At 51.4% G+C, this 24763-nt stretch overlaps 1 protein-coding gene across 7 annotated transcripts; it reads left to right on the forward strand.

Annotated features, from left to right (window-relative positions):
* The first annotated feature begins 560 nt into the window (after window positions 1-560).
* KANK4 (KN motif and ankyrin repeat domains 4) lies at window positions 561-23542 on the forward strand. Of its 7 annotated transcripts, XM_072932656.1 has the most exons (11): window positions 654-700; window positions 8177-8297; window positions 11142-11220; window positions 12499-14211; window positions 15161-15272; window positions 16526-16750; window positions 17266-17353; window positions 17963-18182; window positions 19528-19670; window positions 21473-21673; window positions 22192-23542. In XM_072932656.1, the coding sequence occupies exons 3-11, from the start codon at window positions 11205-11207 to the stop codon at window positions 22279-22281; spliced, it is 2808 nt and encodes a 935-aa protein (XP_072788757.1). In that variant the 5' UTR covers window positions 654-700; window positions 8177-8297; window positions 11142-11204; the 3' UTR covers window positions 22282-23542. The 7 variants fall into 7 exon arrangements, with proteins under 7 accessions (XP_030134655.4, XP_072788760.1, XP_072788758.1 ...); XM_030278795.4 differs by lacking the exon at window positions 8177-8297 and having other exon boundaries at window positions 561-700; XM_072932659.1 differs by lacking the exon at window positions 8177-8297 and having other exon boundaries at window positions 561-700; window positions 17966-18182.
* Window positions 23543-24763: the final 1221 nt, after the last annotated feature.

Below are 24763 nucleotides of genomic sequence, written 5' to 3' on the forward strand. Positions count from 1 at the left end.
TGTGGAGTTCCTGGCCAGATGGAAATCATGTGCTGCCCCAGCATCCCTGGAGCTGCTGCTCTCCCACGCTCTGGAACAGCTGGAGCAGGGCTGGGATTTGCCCCTGTGCCTCAAAGACAAGGAAAATCAAAAGCTTTACTTAGTGTTGAAGGAATTATTTGGCATCACTAAACTGATTTCTGCCTGTCCCCACTTGGTGCAGCTGGATGAGCACATGGGATTGGGCACTAAGACCCAAATTGCGTTTTCTTTGCATTTTCCATGTGATTGCATGGAGGAACAAGGGCCCGAAGTGAACCGGGCGGGGCTGAAGGGCCGAGCCAGAGAACAGCTGGTGCAAAAACAGTTCAACTTCTGCATCCCGAGCCCATCCCCGCAGATTTCCCTTCCTTCCCACCGCTCTTGATCCGCATCTGTGCAAACAGGATGAGCTACAAAAGTATAAATAAAGCGTTCAACAGCGGGCACAACAGAGGGAAAGTTAATAATAATAATAGAAAACCATCCCAAAAAGCAGCCGCTCCTCCTTGGCCGTCCCGCCCGCAGCCCATTCGGGCCGCCCCCGGCCCCGTGCCCGGGGGAGGGCACCGGGTCCGGCCCGCCCCCGGGACGGCCTCGGGGCGCTCCCGGAGGAGGCGGCGGGACCGGGACCGGGACCGGGATCGGGATCGGGATCGGGATCGCGGCGCTGCCCGGGCAGGTACGGGGTGCGGGGTGCGGGGTGCGGGGTGCGGGGTGCGGGGGGCTCGGGCCCGGCTGGGGCTGCGCGGGGGCGCTGCGGGATGCTCGGGGGGGGCTCGGAGGCTGCTCCTGGGCTGCGCTGGGGGATGTTCAGAGGGGTGTGCTGGAAGTGCTCAGGGATGCTTCAGAGTGCTCAGGGAGCGCTTTAGAGAGTGATCCAAGGGTGCTCCAAGGGTGCTCCAAGGGTCTGCTCCAAGGGTGCTCCAAGGGTGCTCCAAGGGTGCTCTCGGGTCTGCTCCGAGGGTGCTCCAAGGGTGCTCTTGGGTGTGCTCCAAGGGTGCTCTCGGGTCTGCTCCAAGGGTGCTCCAGGGATGCTCTCAGGTCTGCTCCAAGGGTGCTCCAAGGGTGCTCTTGGGTCTGCTCCAAGGTTGCTCTCGGGTCTGCTCCAAGGGTGCTCTTGGGTCTGCTCCAAGGTTGCTCTCGGGTCTGCTCCAAGGGTGCTCTTGGGTCTGCTCCAAGGGTGCTCCAAGGGTGCTCCAAGGGTGCTCTTGGGTCTGCTCCAAGGATGCTCAGGGGGTGCTCCGGGCTCTTGGCCCCTGGCGTGGCTGCCCGGCACCAGCATCAGCCGTGGCTCACCCGGGATGGGAGCGGCTCCAGAGCACCCCTGGCTCCGGGATGGGGGCACTGAGCCTGGCTGGACAGCTGGGAGAGGGCAGGAAAGCTCCGAGCCCTGTTGGGACCCCCAGAGGTCACCGTGTGAAGGCTGGGAAAGGTCCCCAGGCCCTGGGCATTGCAGTGGAAGTGCCCAGAGCTGTGTTTAACCCCCAAGCCCAGCCATAAACCCCTGCCTAGCCTTGAAGATGTGGCTCAGCCAAGCCCCAGCACAGCCTGCGGATTGCACAGGCCTCGAGCTCGGGCTGTGCTCCGGGAGAATTCGGGAGCAGGGAGCTGAGCTTGCCAGGGAAGGGGCTGGGTGGTCCAGGAGGAGGTGGCTGCAGGCAGAACGTGGGTTGGAAAGTGTCAGCTGGAAGCGAGTTCAGGGTGGAGGAAGTCTGGATGCTCCGGGTGTGATGTTCACCATGCAGGGTGGGTGTGGGTCTGGGCTCTTCAGGAATATCTCATTCTCCTGACAGCTCTGGGATGTGACACCAGCAGAAAGGGCTTCCCTTGTCCACAGCCACCCCAGATATTAAATATTTTAGCTCTGTTGCCCAAGTGAAATTGGTGAACACCCAAAACATTGCTCTTGTAGGGCAAGGGTAGCAACCACAGCAACGTGAAAAAATTCAGAGTTTGCCTTTGGATGTGTTTTGCAGTCTTCCAGGTTGTTTGTGTTTGATTTTGGATGGGCTAAATGGGCAAAGATGATCTCTTAAATGATACCTGAGATGGCAAAGGAGGAGGGGAAACCTGTAACCTCACGTTAATCATTGGTTATTTGTCACTTTGATTGTAATATTTAAAAAACAAATATATCTGCTGAAATGACAGGCAGCCTGACGAGCAGGGACCTGGCTGGGGAATCTGTGGTTGAGGAGGGATGAGTGAATGGATTAATTAAAACAGCCCTGGAGCTGGGAGAGGAGATGTCAGGGAGCTTGTTGCTGCTGTGGGCTCTGTCAGACTCCTGGTGCAGGTTCCTGGGAGTAGGAGAACCATGGTCACATCCTGCTCCTCTCCAGAAATCCTGTTGTGAGGAAGGTTTTATCTCCCAGGTACCATCCCCTCATGCAGTGCTGGGTCTGTCCTATTCCCACTGATTTCTTTGCCACCAAGCAGGAATATGACATTGCTTCCCATCAAAGAACTTCTGGCATGGGAACCTTTTGGGAGGGAGAGGTTTGCTCTCAAAGCACTCCTTGAGTCAGGAGTGGTGTTGGGATCCTGGGACATGGTGCTGGATGAACACAGGCTCATTCACGAGCTCAGTGCCAATTCAGGTCCCTCCCTTGGTGGTTTTACAGCTGCCAAATATTTTAAAAGTCACATTTTTGTCACTGTGTGTTGCAGCCCAGCTCATCAAATCTTGGGTCTTTTTAAGGAAGCTTTGGGAACAGCCACAGGGATGAGCGTGGCCCCATTGATGAGGCAAAAAAAAAGTCAATATGGAAAGTTATTGTATTTTCCATTTGTTGCCCCATTTGACAGGGGTTATGTGACTGTGCCTGGCTCCAGAGCAGTGGGATGCAGATTTTGGTCAATAAAACGCTGACCCCAACTCCAGGGGTGTGAAGGAGCCCGTGGCTTGGGGCAGAAATCCTCACAGTGACAATGCCAGGGGAGAGCAGTGGGGAGGAACCGGCTGCTGGGAGCTCCTGCTCCAACCCTGTTTGTTTTAAACCTCAGTGGAAATCTTGTTTCAGGAAGAACCCATCCCAGGGTTTAAACAGCACTTGAAAAAGAAGGTGGTGTCATTATTAAGAAAATATGCTGCTCAAATGGACGATTTGATGGAGTCAGAAATGTGAAATATGGTGAAAAACCTTCCCAGACACAGAGGTCTTCATCTGCAAAGTGAAAATATCTTAAATTCATCTCTGCAGTTGGTTCCTCTGCCCATCAGGGTTGAATATGGTGTAAGTGAGAAAGCTGAAAACTACACCAGCAATAAATGGTTGAGGCTTGGTCAAAAACCTGGAGGAAAATCCCCATTTCCTAAATGGGCGAGAGGTGGGAAATGCTGCTCAGGGCTCCCAGCTCCCGTTATCCACACAGAAATCACCAGCAGAGAGGAAAGCAGCACATCCTCCCTCTCTGCAGTCCCAGTCAACGAGCAGGGTGGTTTCAGGTGGCCTGAAAAAGAAATGTTCCTGTGTGAAGAGGTTTTTAAACTTGTCAGGAGTGTGATCGACCCGAGTCTTGTTGGCTCGGGTCAGAAATCGATGTGCAGTGGCTCCGTGTCTCCATGGGGGATTGCCGTGGTTGCCCAGGGAGGAGGAGAGAAATGCAGACAATAGGGTTTTCCTAAAAGCACCTAAAATTTCCCACTTTGACCACGTGGGAATTATTCTGTTTCAGTGGCAGCAAAGCTTGACTTGTCCCAAGGTCAAGGAGGTAGAAAGCAGCAGCTTGGAAGAGACCAGAAGCCATAGCAGGGTTTCATTGTTTTCTCTCAAAACTTGTGGGATTGAGGCAAAGCGAGTAAACATTAGAAATGAGGCACCTCAGATTTTTGTCTGCCTTCTGACTGTGGAGCACTTTTGTTTCAGGGCTTTGGGTGCTTTTTTTTTTTTTTTTTTTTGTGCTCACCTGGCTCTGGGAAAGAAGACTTTGGGGAAAACACCACAGTTTTCAAGGCACGGGATAAAATCACAAGAATCGACCAAGGCTTTTGTGAGTCTGTGGCTGGAATGAGCTGAAGGTCAGTCAAAAAAGAGGTTATCAGAGGAGGGGGTGAATGTGATCGTTTTCCCCTCCTGCTAAGCCAGAAAGGAGGAAGAGAGTTTGGATATCTGATACCTCCAGGTCTGACCCGTCTCTAATGGAAATGCTGGCAGGAAGCTCATAACATTTATTAGACAGCAACGAGCAGCTTTAATAAAATCAGAATCCGCACAGCTTTATTACAGACACTGGGAAGGGAAAGGAAGGGGCCTGAAATGGCTCTTTAAGCACCAAGGGTTGCACACCCGGGGGTTGCTGAAAGAGATCCTCTCCTTTATTGAGTGGTGCCGGGTTCATTATTCAGCTTCCTTGTGAACCCTCTCCTTCAAACCCCGGGGAGGCCCCACACGCCTCCAGGATGTTTTCCATGCGCACAGCCCCCAGCTCCAGCCCCATCCGCTCCTCCTCCGCTGCTTTTTGTGCAGAGGGGGTGGGAGGCCAGCCTGGACCTCTCCATCATCAGCCATGAGCTGATGGGTTGCAGAGAGAGCTCGTCCCTCTCCAGCACTCCCAAATTGCTTCCAGCTCCCAGCTCTGCTCTGGAGATGCTCTGGGCAGGCAGCAGCCGAGGGATTTTCCTCTTGGGGTGCGCTAAGGTCCCGTAGTCACCAGCCCTGTGCTGAAACCATCCACTGGCCCCAGGATGAAGTAAGAGGTAACATAGGTTCCCATAAGTAATGGGTTTTGCATCCTAAATCCAGTCCTGCTCTGCCTCAGCACGTGCCATGGGTGACAGCAGCACGGAGGGAGTCCTGCCCAGCATGTGTGGGGTGGATCCAGCTTGGAAACTTTTCCTCCTGGGTGCTGTTGGGTTTGTAGCAGTGGCTCAGGCCCACTGTAGTTCTAGGTCTGTTCAGCTGCCATTCCAAGGGATGCTGTGGGGCACAGGACCACTGGCAGTGGTGGTTTTGTGATGCCAGACACAGATGGGGAGTTGGCTGGTGGACTCCCGGGATTCAGATGTCACCCAGCAGCAACCCAGTTTGCTGTCACTTGGGGAAACTTTGGGAAACCTTGCAGTGCAAACCAGGACTTTAAACTGCTTGTATTTAACTAGGTTTCAAAGGTTTCAAACCTCTTTTTTTTTTTTTCTCCTGGAGGAAACTCCTTCCCGTGGCTGTGCCAGCGGGCAGCGGATCACAGCGGAGATCCCACCCGTGTGCATGTCCCCAGCAGACTGAAGTGGCTTATTTTTCTTCCTTTGCAGTGAAAACAGAATTGAAAAATCCCTACAACAAATATTCCCCGAGAGGCCGTTTTTATTCCTGGTATGTCCATTTGCAGCGGGGTTGTTGTGCAATCCAGACCGCCTGGATGGAGCAGGTTTGGGTGTAACCCTTTGGGTGCCAGCTCTGTCTGTGGGTCACCCTGTGGTGATCCTGCCTCTCTGCTCAGCCCTGTGAGGCACATCTGGAGTGCTGTGTCCAGCTCTGGGCTCCTCAGGACAAGAGGGACATGGAGCTCCTGGAGTGGAGGCTGTGGAGATGAGGAAGGGCCTGGAGCATCTCTGTGCCCAGAGTTGGACCTGGTCAGTCTCAAGAAGAGATGACTGAGAAGGGACCCTATCCATGGGCATAAGTATCCAAAGGGAGGTGTCAGATGGACAAGGATGGACCAGGCTCTGTTCAGTGGTGCCCAGCAATGGGACAGGAGAAATGGGCAGAAACTGATGCCCAGGAATTTCCACTTGAACGTGAAGCAGAACTTCTTCCCTGGGCAGATTGTCCAGAGAGGCTGTGGAGTCTCCCTGACTGGGGATATTCCAGACCCATCTGGACACACTCCTGAGCAGGGTGCTCTGGGATGACCCTGCTGGAGCAGGGAGGTGCCCCTGGATGATCTCAGTTGTTCCTTCCAACCTGAATGGACTTGTGGTGGAGAGGAGAGGGGGTGAAGCCCAAACCTTCCATCCCACAGGGGTTCTTTGTGGGGAGGGGGAGGCAGCAGCCCTGCCAGCATCCAGGGAGGCACAGTGGTGGCCAGGAGGGGTGGATGGGATGGCTCTTGAGCCACTTCAGAGCTGTCTGGTTCCTCTCATCCGTGGGAGCAGCCGGCAGAGCAAAACGCCCCCGGCAGCTGCGGTGCCTGATGTGGAGCAGCAGCAGTTTCAGGCCGTGACCTCCGTTCTCATGCCTGGGGGACAATCTTGGTGAGCCCCTTCCCCACTTCCCACCCTGCAGCAATCCCCATGGGCAAAGCTATCAGAGGCTGGATGTAAATCCATCATGCAGCAGCCCATAATTAATTAATTTGCGTGTTTTGACTCCTTCCCTTCGTAGCTCCCGATTAAAAGCTTATTTAAGGGGTCACAGACTTCTTCAGTTCCAGAGGGATTAAATGTGGGAACAGCTGTAGGTCGTATGTGGGTAATTCCAATGAGGAAATGCTCCAAATTAGTTTCCTGCTAGGTCTGTCCAGTGGGAAAACCAAACAATTCTTTCAGAACCACTTTAAAACCAGCACCGTATAGAAATACGCGTATTTTTCCCGTCGTGCTGCTCTGCCTGGAGAGCACAAGCGGCAGAATGTGCTCAGAAAAGACACAGGAGCGTAACTAAAGCAGAGGAATTCAGCAGAAAACGAGGCAGCGTGCCCTGGAGTTGGTGTTGAAGCTCAGGCTCAGGAATTGCTTGTGGAAGAAAAGAGCCACGGACACGGAGTCGCGGCCCCGCGTGGGAAAGGCGGCGTTTCACCGGCTGCTGAGATGATTTTTCATCCCTCGGGTACCAAGTTTAACCCATCTGTGCCTCGGGGAGGGCTGGCAGAAGGACAAACACTGCTGGTTCTCTGTGCTTCCTGCTAAGGCAAAACTTGTCTGCTTTTCTTCAAAGTTAATGTGTTAAAGTCCCGTGTGGGGGCTGCAGGGAGCTGGAGCAGCGCCAGCAGCTCTGCTCTCACACAGAGAGGGATGTGGTTTTCCTCCCTAGCATGAGATTGGGGTTGTGCTGCTCCTTCAGCCATGGGAAAGGTGCTGGCACTGCTCTGGGATGGGGGTCCCTGGTGAGAGCCCCCAGCAGAGCCCCGAGGTCCCAGGGGATGTCTCCACTTCTCAGGATTTTCTTTCCCAGCCCTGGAAGAGTTTTGCAGCCCTGAAGCCCTCAGCCTTTGCAAGCATGAGGTTGTTGCAAGTTCAGTGTGGAGACTGAGGGATTTGTCCCTGCTGCCAGCCTGGAGGGGCAGCAGTCCAGGGTGTCCGAGGGGAATGCCAATGCAGGAGCTCAGGACAGGCTTGGGATGGGCACTCTGCCCGTCACTGAGCCACGTGCCACGAGTACCCTGCCCAAAATCACAGCATCCCAGACTGGTTTGGCTTGGGAGGGACCTTAAAGCCCTTAAATCTCGTTCCACCCCTTGCCATGGGCAGGGACACCTTTCACTATCCCAGGGTGAGCCAAGCCCCATCCATCCTGGCCTTGGCCACTTCCAGGAATCCAGGGGCAGCCACAGCTCCTCCGGGCAGCCTGTTCCACTTGTCTGCTGTGCCAGCTGACCCCTGGCTTGCCTGCTGCCAGCTGGCAGCTGGGATGGATAACCCCAGAGCCAAGGGCTGGCGAGTTGGAGACGGAGAGTGCCACTGTCCCCCCCCCGTGCCGCCCATCCCATCCGGCATCTCCCGGGGCTGTGGATGGATGGACACGGCGAGGGGGACAAGGGGCTGTGCCTGCTCCACACGTGGAAATTTGGGGACACTGAGCCCTTCTGCTGCCTGCGAGTGGCGGCAGCGTTTCCTCGGGAGAGGCGCTGCTGGAATTGCTAATGCTCCAGCCCGGAGGTGCAGCATGCAGAGGGCTGCAGCTGCAGCATCAGGTACAGCAGCAGCGCCGTTAATTATTGACTCTCTCTTCAATTATCAGCCCTGATAAGGGGGCACCCCCCTCCACAGCCCAGGCAGCGCTCGGTGCTCTGTGTTTTCCGGGACAAATAGCAATTCCGTGGAAAAGTAACTCGTTTTACGCACCGGGACTGAGCTGTCCTCGCAAAGGTCATCCGAGAGCCGTGGGCTGCTCTGTTGGAAAATCAATCCCTCTTTTGTGCTTCTTGGTTTAAACTTGTATTTGCTTTGTGAGCAAGGTCACAGCTCAGCTGACCAACTTTGTAACTGCTGGAACAGGCTGGGGTCCAGCCACGCCGCGTTCGCTGCTCCGAACCCTTCGCTGCCGTGGGAGAAGATGCTTTGGAGGGAGGCAAGAGCTGCTGCTCCCCTGGGGGTTTGTAGGTGCCAGCCTGAGCAGGTAACCTGACAAAATGCTTTGCTAACCAGTTTTTCCTTTCACCACGAAGTGCTGGAGCTGCTGCTGCAGTGCAGGAGAGCAGACAGGCAGAGCTCACATCATGTTGTGTTACAGCTAACAAGACTGTGCTAACGTGCTGCTGGATTATCTTGTTGTTTATAGGCTCAGGGTTAACTGTTTCCCAGTTAAAATCACTAGCAAGACATGCTGGGAGAATTGATTTTGTGGGTATTTGTGGCATGTGGTCGAGTTAATGGGTTATTTAAATGTTTTGGGGAGTCATGGTGCTCTCCTTTCTGCTGGCTGGGGTGGATGGGGGAGCTGCTCACATTGCCTGGCAAGTGGGATGGAGTGAAAGAGGGGTTAAATGTGAGTGTAAAGAGCCAGTGCTTGAGTCCAGGCTGGTTAAAAAGACAGTACATTGTCCCTGCAAAGGGGCTGCCCCTGGGAATAAAACCACTTCGCTCTGTGCTGCTGCGTTCTCACATATTTGGCTTCTCCATTTCCATTTCTGTATTTATTCCTGCCTTGAGATAAACAGCCTAATTCCAATCTGGATTAATCCTCCCCATGGCCTCTCTGTGTAGCAAAGGTAAGAATCAGCGATGCATGGGGAGAAAAAGAAATGTTCTTCAATTTTATTTAACAGAGAAAACTCAGCAAATGTAGAACCTGGCAGAGGGTCAGGCTAACAGGTTTTAGCAGGATGGAGACGCACCTAAAACTGTTACCCTGCCTCAAATTATGGGCTGGACCCTGGGTGTAGGGGTCTGCTACTTCTGGCAGATGACTTCATATTTTAATCTCATTTTTCTTAGGGACAGGCATGGGAGAGCAGCTGTGGGGTCCAAAGAGGCACATTTTTGGCTCTAAGCCATCTTTTCCATGCCTGAGCTGCCCCAGAGGGGACAGGAGGACATCAGCAAGCTGGTTGGGAACATTCAGCATCCTTTTACAAGGCAATTTTGAAGTAGATTGGTCAAAGGAGAGTAGTCGTAGTATCAATTTGGGCTGCAGAGTTGGGACCTGGCCAGCTCATAAATGATCCAAATGTGATTATCTAGATGTTAAAAACCATCCTATGCACTGGCTTTCCCCCCTCCCTTCTCAATAAATGACCTAGAAGAGTGGAGTGTAGCTGGTCAGGCTGGATTTGGCTGCAGCTGGAAAATTAAGGGGAAGAAACAACATTTGAGAAAGAGGTTGGTGTTTGTTTTGGCACGTGCAGTTCAGTGGCAGGAGGAGACAGAAGGAGTTGTCCTTTGTAAAAGGAGTGTGGTTAATTGGACAGCACTTCAGGAGCTTTCCAGGAGCTCACAAGGTGCTGGGTGGGCATCAGCGTGACCCTCTGTGGCCCTGCTGGAGCTTTGGAGAGCTTTGATGTTCTCCTTGGGCTGGGACCTTCCTGACTTCCCATCGAGGCTCTACATTGGCCATAAACACACCCATGTGATTGACAACTGATTGTTTCTTTAAAAGGTTTTGATCTTTCAAAGTGTTTGTTATAGAATCATAGAATGGCTTGGGTTGGAAGGAACCTTGAAGATCATCTCATTCCATGAAATGCAACCTTCCACCATCCCAGGTTGCTCAGAGCCCTGTCCAAGCTGGCCTTGGACACTTGCAGGGATGTGGCAATGTCCTGTGGTAACAATACAGCAGGATTTGACTCCATTTTTCAGCTGGTCTTTGGTAAAGGTCAGCTGGAGCCCCTTCGTGGGGAGCTCTGGAACTCTGGTCAAGTGCTGCAGCCCTCGCTGAGGCAAAGCTCTGCATGCAGAACATGAGTTCAGCCTCTGGTGTTTCGGTCCATGAGATGGGTGTGAGCTGGGGCTGGCTCAGCACAGGCTGGGTCCTGCCCTGAGGATGTTGGCTAGCTCAGGGATGCACTGGAGGAGCAGGGATGGACTTCCAAGCAGCTGTGGGGCCATCTCTGGCCAGGAACCAAACCAGATACTGTAAGGAGAATCATAAGCAAACAACCTACTGTTCAGGAAACTCCCACGTCATCCTCTGCAGCAGAAATTAAAACCAGACCTTCTCACTTGGAGCGTTGTTGTCCTTCTGACACAAGCCAGGGAACCTCCAACTGCCCCAGCCTCCTTCACCCTTCCCTGCCTCCTCCCTGTGCCTTTCTAAAGGCTCTGGAGGTGAGAAGTTTCACCCAGCATCTTTCTTGGTTGTTCCCAGCCTTAATTTCTCATGCTCCAGGAGGGTCTCATCCATGTGCACGTGATGGGAAGGAGCTGGAGGGTAAAACAGCCCAGAAATGATGTGAAGATCTCAGCGTTGGCTGTGGTAGATCTCCACCTGAAGTTGTTCCCTGAGCTGGAAGCAATTAGTCTGTGGTTCAGTGCAATTTGGTGGAGGTTCTTTTTAACAGCAGGGACGTGCTCTGAAGTAATGGCTGTTATTTGAACGAGATTCAGCATAAATTTTGAATCTTTGCTTATGGATTCAAAAAAATAAACAGCAAACCAGTCATTTCTGTGTGTAGTTTAGGGAGCTTTTATCGTGTTGGGTATCTCCAGCTCACAGGAGTCAGTGGAGAGTCCCTGTGCCATCCCAGATGTCTGTCTGTCCTCGCTGGCAGCCAGACCCTCTGTACTGCAGGGGATGTTTTACAAGGAGCAGCTCCCTGGGATGGGTCGCAAGTTGTTGTCTCTGGAAAAGGAACTATTGATTTTAGCAGCTTCAAAGCCCTTGGACACCACTGGGCTGCAGAAGATGGGAAGTGGGAGGGGGGTGGCCTTTGAAGGCTTGTAAGGCTTTAAGGAGAGATGAAGTTCACATGGCTGAGCCTGTTATTTTATTAAATTAGAAGTATCTATTTCTTTTTTCAAGGGTGAAGCGACTCCTCAGCCCTTGTCAGAAGATGCTTAAGTGACAGCCCAGTTAGACCCCACCATGGAGAAGACAGAAGGTATGTAGCCTACAGGGTGTTTTTTTTCTTCATTTATTCCTTTTAAAAAAACCCCAACCAAGCCCTGGAGTAATTTCCTTATCAGAAATGCTGTAAACAACCTGTTCTGTAGATGTGGAACCAAGAGGTGAAAAATGCATCATTCGTTATGATGCAGATTTCTTAAAAAACCACAGCAAAGCAGGTCCCAGCTCTAGATCAGCACATATTTGTCCTCCCATGCTCTGTGACAGATCCCTGCTCCCACCCTCCAGCTGTGCCCTGGGATGACCCCAGTGGTGTCTTCCCTCTGTCCTTCCTCTGACTTTCACGTGCTGCTTCCAATCTCAGCGATGCACTGGGATGAGCAGCACCAAAATCTGTTCCAAATTGTCCTGGTCCTCTCCAGCTGCTGCACCAGGGTGGAGACAAAGGGATCAGCCACAGGTCCTGGTGCCTCCTCCTCACTGAGCCCAGCTTGTGTGCTCAGATCCCAAACCACTGTGATTTCAGGGACTTGCTGCATACGGGAAAGTGCAGAAATTTAACTGTTAACCCTCCAGGTGGGAAATTTGGGGGCTGTGAATGTTTGCAGGCTGGAGATGGCTGTGTTAAAGTGGGAGACTGGCTGAGAGCTGTTGTTTGCCTGTGCTGGCTGGGTGGGCAAACACAGTGACACCCATTTAGTGGTGATTTGCCTGAATTAGGAGCTGTGCTGGGAGCTGAGCCGGTCACCTTGGGATGCGTGTTCTGCATGGCTGCAGCTCTGAGCAGCAGCCTCTGCCCAGATCCGTCATTTTCAAGGAATAATTTGTGACCTGGTGGTTGCAAGTGAAACGAGGCAATGATTTTCCTGCTCGGTGTGCACTGCTTATGCCACTGAAAAGTTTGAACCAATCCAAAAGCCTTGAAAAATGTCATTGTCATAGTTGATCCCACATTCTATTATTGAGCTAGATTTATTATCCACCAGGCAGCTCTCTGTACCTACACAGACATGTAGCTCTGCCTGCAAAACCTGCTGTTTGCTTAATTGCCAATTAGAGCCATGATTTCAGGAAATTTTTGGCTTCCTCATTGCAATAATTACCTGATGCACCTCTGGAAAACCAGATCAGAGCTTGGTGCGTGTCACCATGTCTCTGCACAGCTTCACCACGAGCCTCCACGATAATGAGCTGCAGCCCCCGCCTGCCCAAAACTGAGATGAAAAGAGAAAAAACATCCCCCCGCTGCTCTGGTTTGGGTTTTTTTCCCCAAAATTCAATAGTTTATTATTTTTCTGGGGGGTTGTTTCAGCAGATGGCCAGCCACCCCAACCCGATGGGGACAGGGAGCATCCCCGCAGCCTCCCCTACTCCCTGGAGACACCCTACGGCTTCCACTTGGACCTGGACTTCTTGAAGTACGTGGACGACATCGAGAAGGGCAACACCATCAGGCGGGTCCACATCCACCGCCGAGCCAAGCAGCCCAAATTCAGCACCCTGCCCCGCAACTTCAGCCTGCCGGAGAGCGGCTCCCGCTCCGGCTGCTCCACCACCGCTCCCAGCAAGAGCTGGACCTCCACCTGCTCCTTCCCGCAGCGAAAGGCATCATCCCTGGGGGAGGATCCGCCGCGGGTCCCGCTGCCGGAGCCGGAGCCGGAGCCGGGGCCGAGCTACCGGCGGCGGGCGCTGCTGCTGGAGACGCGGCGGCAGGCGGAGCTGGGCCGGCCGCAGCTGCTGCGGGCCTCCAGCATGCCCGAGGCGCTGCCCCCCGGCCACAGCCCCCCGGCGGGACCCTCGGCCCTCCGCAGCCCTCCACAGCCCCACCACGGCTCCCACAGCTCCTCCCGGCCCGGCTCGGACAGCGGCGCCTCGGCCCCGCCGCGGGACGGGGGCTCGGAGCGGGATGGCTCCGGCGGGGCCCTGCCGCCCCTCAGGCTGAACCAGCAGCTGCAGGCGGTGATGGAGAGCGGCGCCGAGGAGGGCGATGCCGCCGCTCATGGCTCCGATGTGGCCGGGGGTGAAGCAGAGGCACCGGCCGCCCTCCGGCTGGAGGAGGAGAGAGTGAACCCTGCGGAAAATGGGCTGAGGGTCAGCGAGGTGGATGTGGATGTGCTGAGGGAAGGTGAGCAGAGGAGTGTCCAGGCTGGAGGGGACAAGGAGAGCGGTGTTCCCCAGGCCCCTGGCCATGGAGAGCCCAGTGGGGTCACGGCGCTGAAGCAGCAGATCGCTGACCTGGAGGAGCAGCTGGCCAAGAAGAAAGAGGAGCTCAAGCTGGTCAGGGCAGTGCTGGAGCAGCAGGATCATGAGATCCAGGAGAAGGAGAAAAGCATCTTGCTGTTGGCCAGCTCCAAAGCTCAGCTGGAAGAGCAGCTGCGGCAGGAGAAGTCCAAAGGGGCTGAGCTGCGGAGGCACCTCGATGCTGCGGTGAACACCGAGCTCTCCCAGCTCCAGGACAAAGGCATCAACGTCAATATCCCACTTTCCACCAGATCCATCGGCTGCGGCGCCCACGGGGCAGAGGACACCGGTGCACGGGCCGTGGAGGTGTGCAGAGAGCAGGGCTGGGCAGGTGCTGGAGCAGAGGGACGTTCTGGTGAGACCAGCCTGGAGGATGGGCTCCCTGCTCCGTGCTTCACCCCGCTGCAGATCCACGAGCACCCCGGCGACGACAACCACAACCACCAGGACTCCCTTGACCCCAGTGCAGCCGAAAGCAAGGCAGGCTTTGGAGAAGATAAACCTCGGGAAGGGCTGCAGGAGGAAGGTGCCCCTGGCCACGAGGACCTCCCGGCTGTTGACCCCATTGGCCAATATGTAAAAAAGATCCAGGAGCTCCTGCAGGAGCAGTGGCTGTGCTTGGAGCACGGGTACCCCGAGCTGGCCAGTGCTATCAAGCAGCCGGCCTCCAAGCTCAGCTCCATCCAGAACCAATTAGTTAATTCCCTAAACTCCCTGCTCTCTGCCTACTCCTCGCAAGGGCCCGTGGATAAGGAGAATTCCAACACACACTATCAACAGTTGGGTAAATAATATTGGCACAGGCATCGATGTGTCCGGGCCAAATCTTTTCCCATTTATTCCAGCGTGGAGCAGGGGGGATGTGGTGGAACAGTTGTTGTCAGTCAGATCAGGAATAGTCTCGACAAAGCGTGATGAGAAAGGCAAATCCGTGCACGTCACAAGTTATGGATCTGACATGGTGAAAAGCAAACAAAATGATGTAGGAGCTCATAAAGCAGTGGCTCATTTATATGCAGAATCAGCTTCCAAAAGCTGCCACACTGGTGGCTGTTCCATCAAATAAACATTCTTTTTATTCAGATTGGACATCTCAGTTTGCAAAAATATGAGGCTGGTGCTCATCTGGGGTAAATCAGTGTGGAGTTCTCCAGAACCCAAACCAATCAAACTAACTGAGCAACCAGGCTGGGAAAAGATCTGTCTCCACTCACAGACCTTAATCTAAAATAATTTTGGGCTTATATGAAGATGCGAATCCAATGCCTGTTCTCTGGGGGAGGGAGGGAAGGGACTTGCAAATAGATAAGTGACTTATTCCTTAATATATAAACAACATCCAAAATCCAATGGAAAAACTCATCCATGTAGTATTATAGCAGATTTATATAGGAATTTTCCAATGCATTACTACTGGGGGAAAAACCCCCAAAACCAAAACAGTATTACGAGAGTAAAATCTACTTATATTCATAGGACAAATACATAATTCCCAGTCACTTCCTTTATCTTCCCAGTCACCTGGAGATGTTTGAGACCTATATTAAAGGTGGCAGGGCAGGTTCAGATTGTGGTCAGCTGCATCTGCAGTTTTGCAAGACCTCAAAAAACTCTTATAAGATGAAGTAAGACGCTTGCAATTATGATTTGTGGCTTGTTGCTAGAGGTTGGGAATAATTATTGCTAATTATGGCACATCTGCTTAATTAATCTATTATTTTGTATTTTGGTAGAAAACTCTCCAACCACAAGTCTTAAATCCATCATGAAAAAGAAAGGTTATGGTTTCCATGCAGGAGGCAATGGGACCAAAAAGAATCTCCAGTTTGTTGGGGTAAATGGTGGGTAAGCATCCATTCAGAAGATAAAAACTGCCTTTTAATGTGGAATGTCCTCAGTATCGCTGGAGAAGTCATTCTTTCTCCCCCTCTCTTCCCCTCCTGATTAAAAGGCCAGTTGAAACAGAGCCTCTGTTCTCCCTTCTTTAATCCAGCACTGATAACCTGTGAGTAACCCCGCTGAGGAAGGGTGGTGGAGTGCTCAGAGCAGCAGGGACATGCTGGGGACTGACACTCTCTGCACACCCTTCTCCTGGGGCTCCCTCCAAAACCCAGCTGGGGAAGGTGGGAAGATTCCATGGGAAGGTTCCATGGGAAGATTCCCACTGATCTTGGTGGGTTTTGGAGGAGGCCAGCACTGCCTGGGTAGGCACGCTGCCACTAACCTGCCCCCATGCTCCAGCAAAGCCAACAGCACTTGGTTCAGGGCCTGGGAAAAGACTTTTGGTAAAGAAGGAATTCCCTTGGGGCGAAGGAGACTTTAGGTTGTGCTCCCCATTCCAGGTGTGTCCCATATCCAGCACTCCTTGGCCTGTGAGCTGAGCAGAGGCAGCACCTCGTGCTGAGGTGGCATGAAGAGTGCAGGACATATGTCACTGTCCCTGGGCTGGCAGACAGTGTGTGCCAGCCTGGGTGCTGCTTTCTGCTCACCCCCTGCTCCTCTGAATTCCCAGTTGCTGGGCTCTGCCAAGTGGGTGCAACTTGGGACTGGAGGAGTCTTGGTTACTTTGAGGAAAGTTCTGGGGTCCGTCAGAGTGAACGTTCTGTTTTGTGGAAGACATTATTGACATTAATACTTTTAGACAACCAGAGAGACCTCTGTCAGGGCTGCTGGAATGGTGGATTCAGCCCAAAAGACTTCAGCCCAAAAGACTCCACAAAAGCTGTGCAAACACGGCTTTTGTCTCGTGCTCCTCGAGGCTGCCGATGCCACCAGTCCCTCCTTGCCACGGGGGCTGTGCTGCTGTCACCCTGCCACCGTGCCAGCAGCTCCCAGCCCCTGCCCGGGCTGTGTGTGATGGACATCCCTGCAAACCCTGAAGTAACCTTGCCTGCTGCTCATTAACAGCTTCTGTCACACTCCTGCTGCTTAAGGAGCCCAACAAAGACTAACCCCGACTTCGGCTGTGGCTCAGACCTTTTAACTTGCTGCTTGCCACTCTGGGCTTCACCCAAGGGCCAGTGGGGTCCATGAGCCTTGGTCAGGCCCCGTGGCTGTGGCTGGGGAAGGAGGGAGTAACCTGTGGTGTCCTCAAATAGCTACGAGACAACGTCAAGCGAGGAAGACACCAGCTGTGAGGACAGCGACACCGAGACCGAGGGCAGAGCCGGGGGGGACGTGGAGCCCGAGCAGCCTGGAAGGGAAAGCAGAGGGGATTCCTCGGGGGAGAAGTGTGAGGATGATGATGATGATGATGAGGAGGAGGAGGAGGAGCAGGAGGCATCAGCAGGAGCAGCACCCCGCTCTCAGCACCAGGCTCACAGGTAACCGGTGGCCGCAGGACACGGCTCTGCAGGGCTGGGTTGGGGCTTCTTCTGGTGGACCAGCAGTGGTGACCTCTGCAGGCAAGGGAAAAGGCTTTAAAGAGCTAAATATTTGGTGAGTTACTACAGAATCTAATGGGGATTGATTCAGGCCCTACACTCGACACTGAGTCATGTCTGGTGAGTTAGCTCATTTCTCCCCTCTCATGGAAAGTTTTTTGGTGAAGTTCTTTGCAGGTTCAGAAATAGGACTTTTTCCCCCCCAAACTTAAGGATTTTTATAATAGACGAAGTTGACTGCACAAATCTGTGACTCCGGGCTTAAACCTCTGCTTAAGTGCTTAGCTTTGTACCTAAAATCTGTGTCAAGTCAATGGGACAACTTGTGTCCAGTAATTTAGACACTTAAATGTGTTGAACATATTCCAACCTAATCTGCCTGTGTTCTCCTACTTGGTTTGATACCTCCTGCAAGTCCTGTCCCATGGTGGATTTACAAAATCTTTTCCCTTTAGATGCAAACCCTCCGAAGATTTCCTTGCCGCCTGCCAGCTCCTCAGCGAACACCTCCCAGAAATCAGGAGCAGAAGCAACAAGCATCTGGTACAGATATTCCCCAGTCCCGTTTCAGACACGGTTCATGCTCTCTGTTCGCTTTAATGGATGAGATTATCCCTGTGGCACATTTCAGGCTGTGCTCTGGACAGCTTTGTGAGGAGAGGGGGGTGAGGTGACATCTGAGTCAGTTTTACAGCAGCCAAAAAGAAAGGAAGGGGGGGGGGGGAAAGAAAGATGAAGGCTTTGTCTGGTTACTCATCCAAGTTACCACAGGAAATTCCTTTCCTCCTCAAGTTGTAGCAGCAATCACAAACCCAAAGCCGAGTGCCAGAGCACACGGGGCCAGGAGCTGGGGCAGGGACACTGACGGTCAGCGTTGTGCTGGACACTGAGGGTTGTGCATCACAACCCCAAGGTGGGGTTTTGGCCTGTGCTTCAAATAACCTCCCAAATCCCTTTAGAGCAGCACTGCACAGCTACAAGTGGAGGCTGCTGCCTAGCTGAGGCTTCAGGTGCTTTTCCAAGTCAGAGGAGGAGAAAGAGGCACAGGGAGCAGTGGAATCAGCCTGGGGGCTGCTGAGAGCAGTGAGATGTCCAGGCAGGAGGCCCTGACACCGACCAGGGACACTGACGGTGACACCTCGGTGTTTGCAGCAGCACGTCCTCGCCTCCATCTCCCACGAGTGGTTCCAGGTGTCCAGCCACAAGTCTTCCAGGCCAGAGGTGGTGGCAGCGTACCTGGAGGCGCTGAGGGACATCCAGCCCCAGCTCCTGGAGGCCGTGGTGAACCTGCCCGACAGGAATGGCAACACAGCTCTCCACTACAGCGTCTCCCACTCCAACTTCCAGGTTGCAAAGCTCCTGCTGGACACGGGTAGGAACGGCCACTCTGCTCAGCCAGGGCTCCTGTGGGGCAAAGGGGTGGCAATGGCTCCTGCCAAGGGGTCGTGGTCCCATGAGGGATGGCTGCACAGGGAGCAGGGGACATGGACAGTCCCAGATGTCACAAGCACTGAAGGAGGTCCAGGGTCCTCCCAGTCAGGAGCTAAAGGAGGTGGGACAGAGGTGGGGCTGAGGACCAACAGCCACCTACCTGCAGCCATCCAGGAGGCAAACATGGAGGCAAGGTCCATCCAGTGGAAAAACAGGGGCCCAAGCTCCATCCAAAGTACAAGGATAAGGCTGAAGTCCATCCAGGAGACCTGGCTGGCCTCAAGACCAGCATCCTCCCCCATAGCTCAGCTCTGGGCCCATGGATGTAGTTGGGGGTCCAGCTGAGGCTCCTCAGGGACATGAAGGCTCATTAATGCCCTCACACATCTTGAGGGCTTTGCAGCCTGACTTTGGATACAGCAGCCCTGACCCATCCCCAAAGGAATGTCCCTTATGGCCCCAGTCCAGGTGGGATGGGGTGGCTCCCCAGCTTCTTGCAGCAGCCAAAGGCACATCATGGCTTGGGGCAGGAGGATCAGACCCCTGGGAGCATAAAAACCCCCCCAGCACTGCAGAAAAACTCCCATGTTAAACTATTGAACTTTCAGCTTGTGTTGCAATGAAAGAACAAAAATCTCAGCTGAGTTTGTTACAGGGCAAAAATGTGCTCGTGCTCTGAGAGAATAGAGGCACTTTGGCCTTTTTTCATGGGCTGGACAATCCATGAAATGTTTGGGAAATGGCAGATTATCATAGACATCTATAACCCGATTGTTGCTGCGGAGGCGCAGGGAGGGAAGGGTTTGAGGCAGCTGGTTCCTCAGGGCAAGGCTGGACTCCAGCCCTCACCCTCAGACACAGCTCATTCCTCGTGGAGGAGCTGGAATTGGGCTCTTTTGAAGTGAAAAATGAGTGAAACGGGGCCAGGATGTTTTCCAAGCCCGTTGGGTGATGGGCGTCTCTCTGCTGCTCCCTTGCCACGGGAGCCAAAGCAAACAGCCCACAGCTCCAACCAGCATGTGCTTGAGGCATTAATTATCCCCCTTTAATTTCTACTTGTTGTGGTCTTCAAAGTTAATTGAGTTGACCTCAACAGTTGTAATTAACTGTAGCACCAGGGGCTGTTTAGTGCTGCGCTCACCAGCCTGGATATTCAAAACAGATAAATCCCTGCCCTGTATCATGATGGAATAACTCCTTTTTCTGGGAATAGAAGACGCCACACGTTGTTTGACTCGCTCTTTCCTTTCTGTTCCCTCTGGGTGATCCGGATCCACCCCCTGCAGGCGTGAGCTGCCTGGACCTGCAGAACCGTGCTGGCTACACGGCCGTGATGCTGACGCCGCTGGCGGCCCCCGAAACCCGGCAGGACATGGAGGTGGTGATGAGGCTGCTGAGGGAGGGGGATGTCAACCTCAGAGCTGCCCAGGTGTGTGGCAGGAAACAGCTGGGGCAGTATTTGGGTTCCTTTACCTTCCATGGCAGCGCCAGGCTGAGGATGGGCAGCAGGAGTGGGGTGGGAGTTGCTGCTTCCCAAACGTTCCCAAAAAAACCTCACCTGAGTTGCAGCCTGGCCACCCAGCAGCTCCCTGGGGTAAATGGAGAAACTAAAAAAAAGGCTGAAAAATTTGCAAACGAGTTTTTCTGAGGCAAAAATCAGAAGTGGTGTTGGGGAGGAGCAGTGAGGGGTGAACCCCAGGTTTGCTGGTGACATTCATCAGTCACCAATTTTGTTTAGGGATGAGAGAGCCCTCACCCAGCTCTGCTCCCAAACTGCTGTAAAAGTCAGTCCAGATGTGAATAAACTGCCCAGGAGGATTGGGGGAAGCCACATTTGGGCAGTTTGGCCACGCTGCTGCAAGGACCTTCCACAATGATCGGGCGTCTCTCACAGCACCTCTGAGGAGCCCCAGTGTGATTTGATAATAACCTGCAGTGGGATGCAATATTAATGTCATTTATTAGCATTTGCAGCATGTGATGTGTGATACGTGGTTATGGGATGTGGATCAGTGGTGGCTTGGCAGTGCTGGGTTAAGGGTTGGACTCGGTGATCTTAGGAGAGCTTTGCCAATCTAAATTAGTCAATTATTCTGTACATGAAACAACAACAACAATTATTTATTATTATTATTATCATTATAATTATCACTATAATTATTATAATTATTATAATTTTTGTATTAATAATTATACTTATATATACACAATTTTACAAATTTAATATCAGTTAATAATATAATTATAATATAATTTAATTATATTATAATTAATAATTAATTAAATTAACTAATTGATAATTATTTAAATTATTCGAATTACTAGAAATTATTTTAAAATATTATCATTTTAATAATAATAATTACCTAAATTAATTGTAAGCATAATTTATTAAATTAATAACTATAATAATTATTATAATATTTTATAATTACTACATATTATAGAATAGCTATAATATATTATAATATACTATTATAAATATTATACTGTACTATTATATAATATATATTGTTATATAGGCAATATTATATATTAATAATAATTTTATATATTATACTAGTATTATATTATTAAAATATGATAGATTATTTTAATAATAATAAATATTAACAATAATAAGAATTATTATTATCAATAACAATAATTATTATATATTATATATTATTATATATATAATTATATATAATTATATATATTAAATTATATAATTATATAATAATTGTATTATGTAATATATAATATATAATATTATATATAATTATATATAATATATAATATATAATATATAGTTATGTATTATATATAATATAATACATAATAAATAATATATAATCTATAATATAGTATATATTATAGATAATATACTATATATTATGTATTATATATTATAATAATTATTATTATTATTATTATTATCATCAATAATAATAATAATAATAATAATAATAATAATAATAATAATAATAATAATAATAATAATAATAATAATAATAATAATAATAATGTTGACTTAAAATTAAAATTATAATAATTATTATTACCACCTCCCCGACAGTCTGAGCGAGCAGGGCTGTGTCAGGGCACAGGGGTTGCTCAGCCTGTCCCTGTCCCTGTCCCTGTCCCTGTCCCTGTCCCCGTCCCTGTCCCTGTCCCTGTCCCTGTCCCTGTCCCCGTCCCTGTCCCTGTCCCTGTCCCTGTCCTGTCCCTGTCCCCGTCCCTGTCCCTCAGGGCGGGCAGACCGCGCTGATGTTGGGGGTGCGGCACGACCGGCCGGACATGGTGCGGGCGCTGCTGTCGTGCCGCGCCGATGTCAACGTGCAGGACGAGGAGGGCAGCACGGCGCTGATGCTCGCCTGTCGCCGGGACAACGCCGACATCGCCCGGCTGCTCCTGGCCCAGCCCGGCTGCCTGCTCACGCTGACCGACAAGGTGAGCCTCCGCAGGGAAGGGAACAGGTGACATTTCAGTCCCTTTTCTCATCAGGGCTTTGCTTTCAGGAGGGTACCCCTGGTTTTGGTGCTGCTGTGCCATGGGTGGGTGGCTGTGACAGCCGTAGGCTGGGCAGCAGATTGCTGTAACCCGAAAAATACCCAGATGAAATCCTGAAATCCTGAAATCCTGGCCAGGTGGAATCAGCAGAGCTTCAGCTCCAAGGATGTAGCAGCAATTAACTCCTCCTGTCCATGGGGATGTGTAGGATGGAGATGGGTGGGAATTCCTCCTGCTGGGCCACAGGGCTGCGTTTGGAATTATGGAAGCGTTTTCTAATTAAACTACAATTTTATCAGAGCCACTCAGGAGGGCACCAGGGCCGGGCAGAGGCTGGGCTGAGTTTGGGGTGGCCGAGGCCCAGAGGGGAGTTTGGGACGGGGACTCGGTGTAAGGCAGGGAGGAATGGAAGGTTTGGGGACGGAGCAGGGATTCATTCTCACCTCTGTGTCCTGCAGGGAGGCAACTCAGCGCTGTCCTTGGCCCACGGGGATGTCGCCGCGCTCCTGCGAGCCCACATCGAGCTCAGCCCGTCCCTCCCGGTGTGACCAAATCTCCTCCCTGACAGCGGGGTCACAGGGCAGGAACCTCCCTGCACCACCAGTAAAGCTCCCTGTGCCTCATCCTCCTCATTCACAGCTCCAAACTCTCCTGTCCGCTCCTCCCGGGGGGATTTGACAGGTGAGCACCCGAAAACGAATGAGAAAAGCACATTAGAGCAGCACTACTTAGTCTTTTGTAACCTGAGGTTATGGGTGTCCTTTTAATCGACTACTTAACTGTATCTCATTTAACTCGTAAGTTTGTGTCCTAATATTTATTATCAGCTCTTCTGTAAGTAGTGGCAGGCAGCGATTACTCAGTGTATGTAACAACAAACACAAGCTGGATGGATTATGGAAAGCATAAAATCCTATTTATGTTTGCTTCTGCGGGTCTGATATAAGAATTAAAAATTAATGCTCTAGGAAAATATTTGAGTATGCCAGACCCAAACACGCAGACATTGTTTTGCCTGGATTTGGAATTACCATATGGCTGTTATTTTTCCCTAATTAAGTTTGAGCTGACGGGGAAGTGCAGCCCATTGACAGGCTCTGAATCATGGTGGGGTGGGGCATTCCAAGCACTGGAAGATCCCAGCAGATTCCCATCCCAGGGTGTGGTAATGTTATCCAAAAGCTCCGTGGAGTGGCTTTGCTGGCAGATGCCTTTTGGAGCAGCGTTTGCTCTTTGCTTTTCCTTTGCTCCATTTTAATATTCCCAAACTCCTCCTGTAAAGCCGAGCCGTGATTTAGGTGCTGGAGCATCCACAGGGTAGGTCAGGGTTTTTCTTCAATCCCTCTGCTGCTGACAGAGAGGGAGGCAGGGCTCAGACCCCACTTTGCAAAGCAAGCATCCTTGTTCTGCTGCATCAGGACCCACTCGGTGCTCTCCCTTAGCTTTGGTGGAGCAAACCCAGATCTCCCTGATTAGTTAATTACTCTTTTTTTTTTTTTTTTTTTTTTTTTTTTTTTTTTTTTTTGTAAGCAGAAGTAAATTCTGGACCACTCTGGTTGTTGTTCAGTCAGTTCACATAGTGAAAAAATGTCTCTGAGCTGCCTTGTGCCCCCATCCTTGCAGGGAGGGGAGAACAGCCCTGACCTCTGTTTTCCATGGAAATCTGCCATCTGCTCAATTTTCTTTCCTTTCTTCACATTTTCAGTCCAGAGCATTCACTATCTCAAACTTCTATCCGCCTTTATTTTTTTTTTTAATCTATAACCCAAAATGCCTCCTTTATGTACAAATAAAATATATTAAACCTTTCTTTCCCTGTGTGTGTTCCTGTCCCCATGGCTGTGGCTTTTCTGGGTGACTTCCCACACCTGCACAGCACCAAACCAGCAATTTTTGAGGTTTTTCTTCAGATCAGTGACACCCCCCACATCCCCAGGGGGGGGTCCCTGCACAGATATGACAAGGTGGGATATTTTTTACAGGAATTCCCCCGATTTGTGTGCAAAACCCAGCACAGGCATCTCTGCCAGGCCCAACTGCAAACAAAAAGAGCCATAAAACAATTTTTGGACAGTTTTCACTGAGTATTTTTCACCTGACAGCTCTGGATCCACACTTGCAGACAGGAATTTTCCTGCTGCTTCCCTGAGGAAGGAGGAAGTTCCAATTTCAGCAGAATAAATGTGGGAGATTTTCTGCTCATCATGGGGGTGGCTTTGGGAAGTGCCTGCCTCCCCCTCGATTTGGGGACAGGGAACTTCATTTTGGCTGTTCTGCAGCTCTGCAGGGAGGTACCACAGAGTTTTCTGCCTTCCCCTACCCTCTCCAATGCCCCTTTCCCTCCTGTTCCCATCCCTGCAGCCCAGGCTGTTGATTTTCTGATTTTTTTGTTGGTTAGCTGCATCCCCAGGATGTTGATTTTCATCCCTCTTTGCCCTTCAAACCATCTCCCCAGGGAGGAGCAGCTCCCCCAGGATATCCCCTGGAGCAGCTCCTCTGCTCCTGTGGACCCTGAGGGATCGAGGATGGGTTGATGCTGCCCCTGGAATCTCCCAGTGCCCAAAATTCCTGCTGTCAGAGTACCAGGCTGCACAAAAAAAATCATCTGTGGGATCTCAGTGCCACAAAGAGCCAGAGCCAGCCTTAATTTATACATTCCATTGTCACTGTAGAGATCAAACTAAATATAGACAAGGAGAAACACACCCCCAGTGCGAGCACTGCACAGGACAAATGGAGACAATTAAGTCACAGCAAGGAAAAGAATTAATCTAATGATCTTCACAGGCTCAGCAGCCCATCAGCCATGAGGGGAAAGGATGAGGAGGAGCTGGGCTGAACACGATTTATGGGCATTTCCAGTGTGTCCCTTTCTTTTGCTGCACGGAGAGGAGAGGGGACTCTGAGGGTCCTCAGTGGTCAGAAAAAACCACTTTGCTCAGCCTTGACAGGGTGAGAGAGCTGGGCATGGAGAAGAGAAGGCTTCAGGGAGAGCTCAGAGCTCCTGGAAGGGCCTAAAAGGGCTCCAGG

This window comes from Taeniopygia guttata, chromosome 8 (genome assembly GCF_048771995.1).
Source record: "Taeniopygia guttata chromosome 8, bTaeGut7.mat, whole genome shotgun sequence".
Classification (NCBI taxonomy): Eukaryota; Metazoa; Chordata; class Aves; order Passeriformes; family Estrildidae; genus Taeniopygia; species Taeniopygia guttata.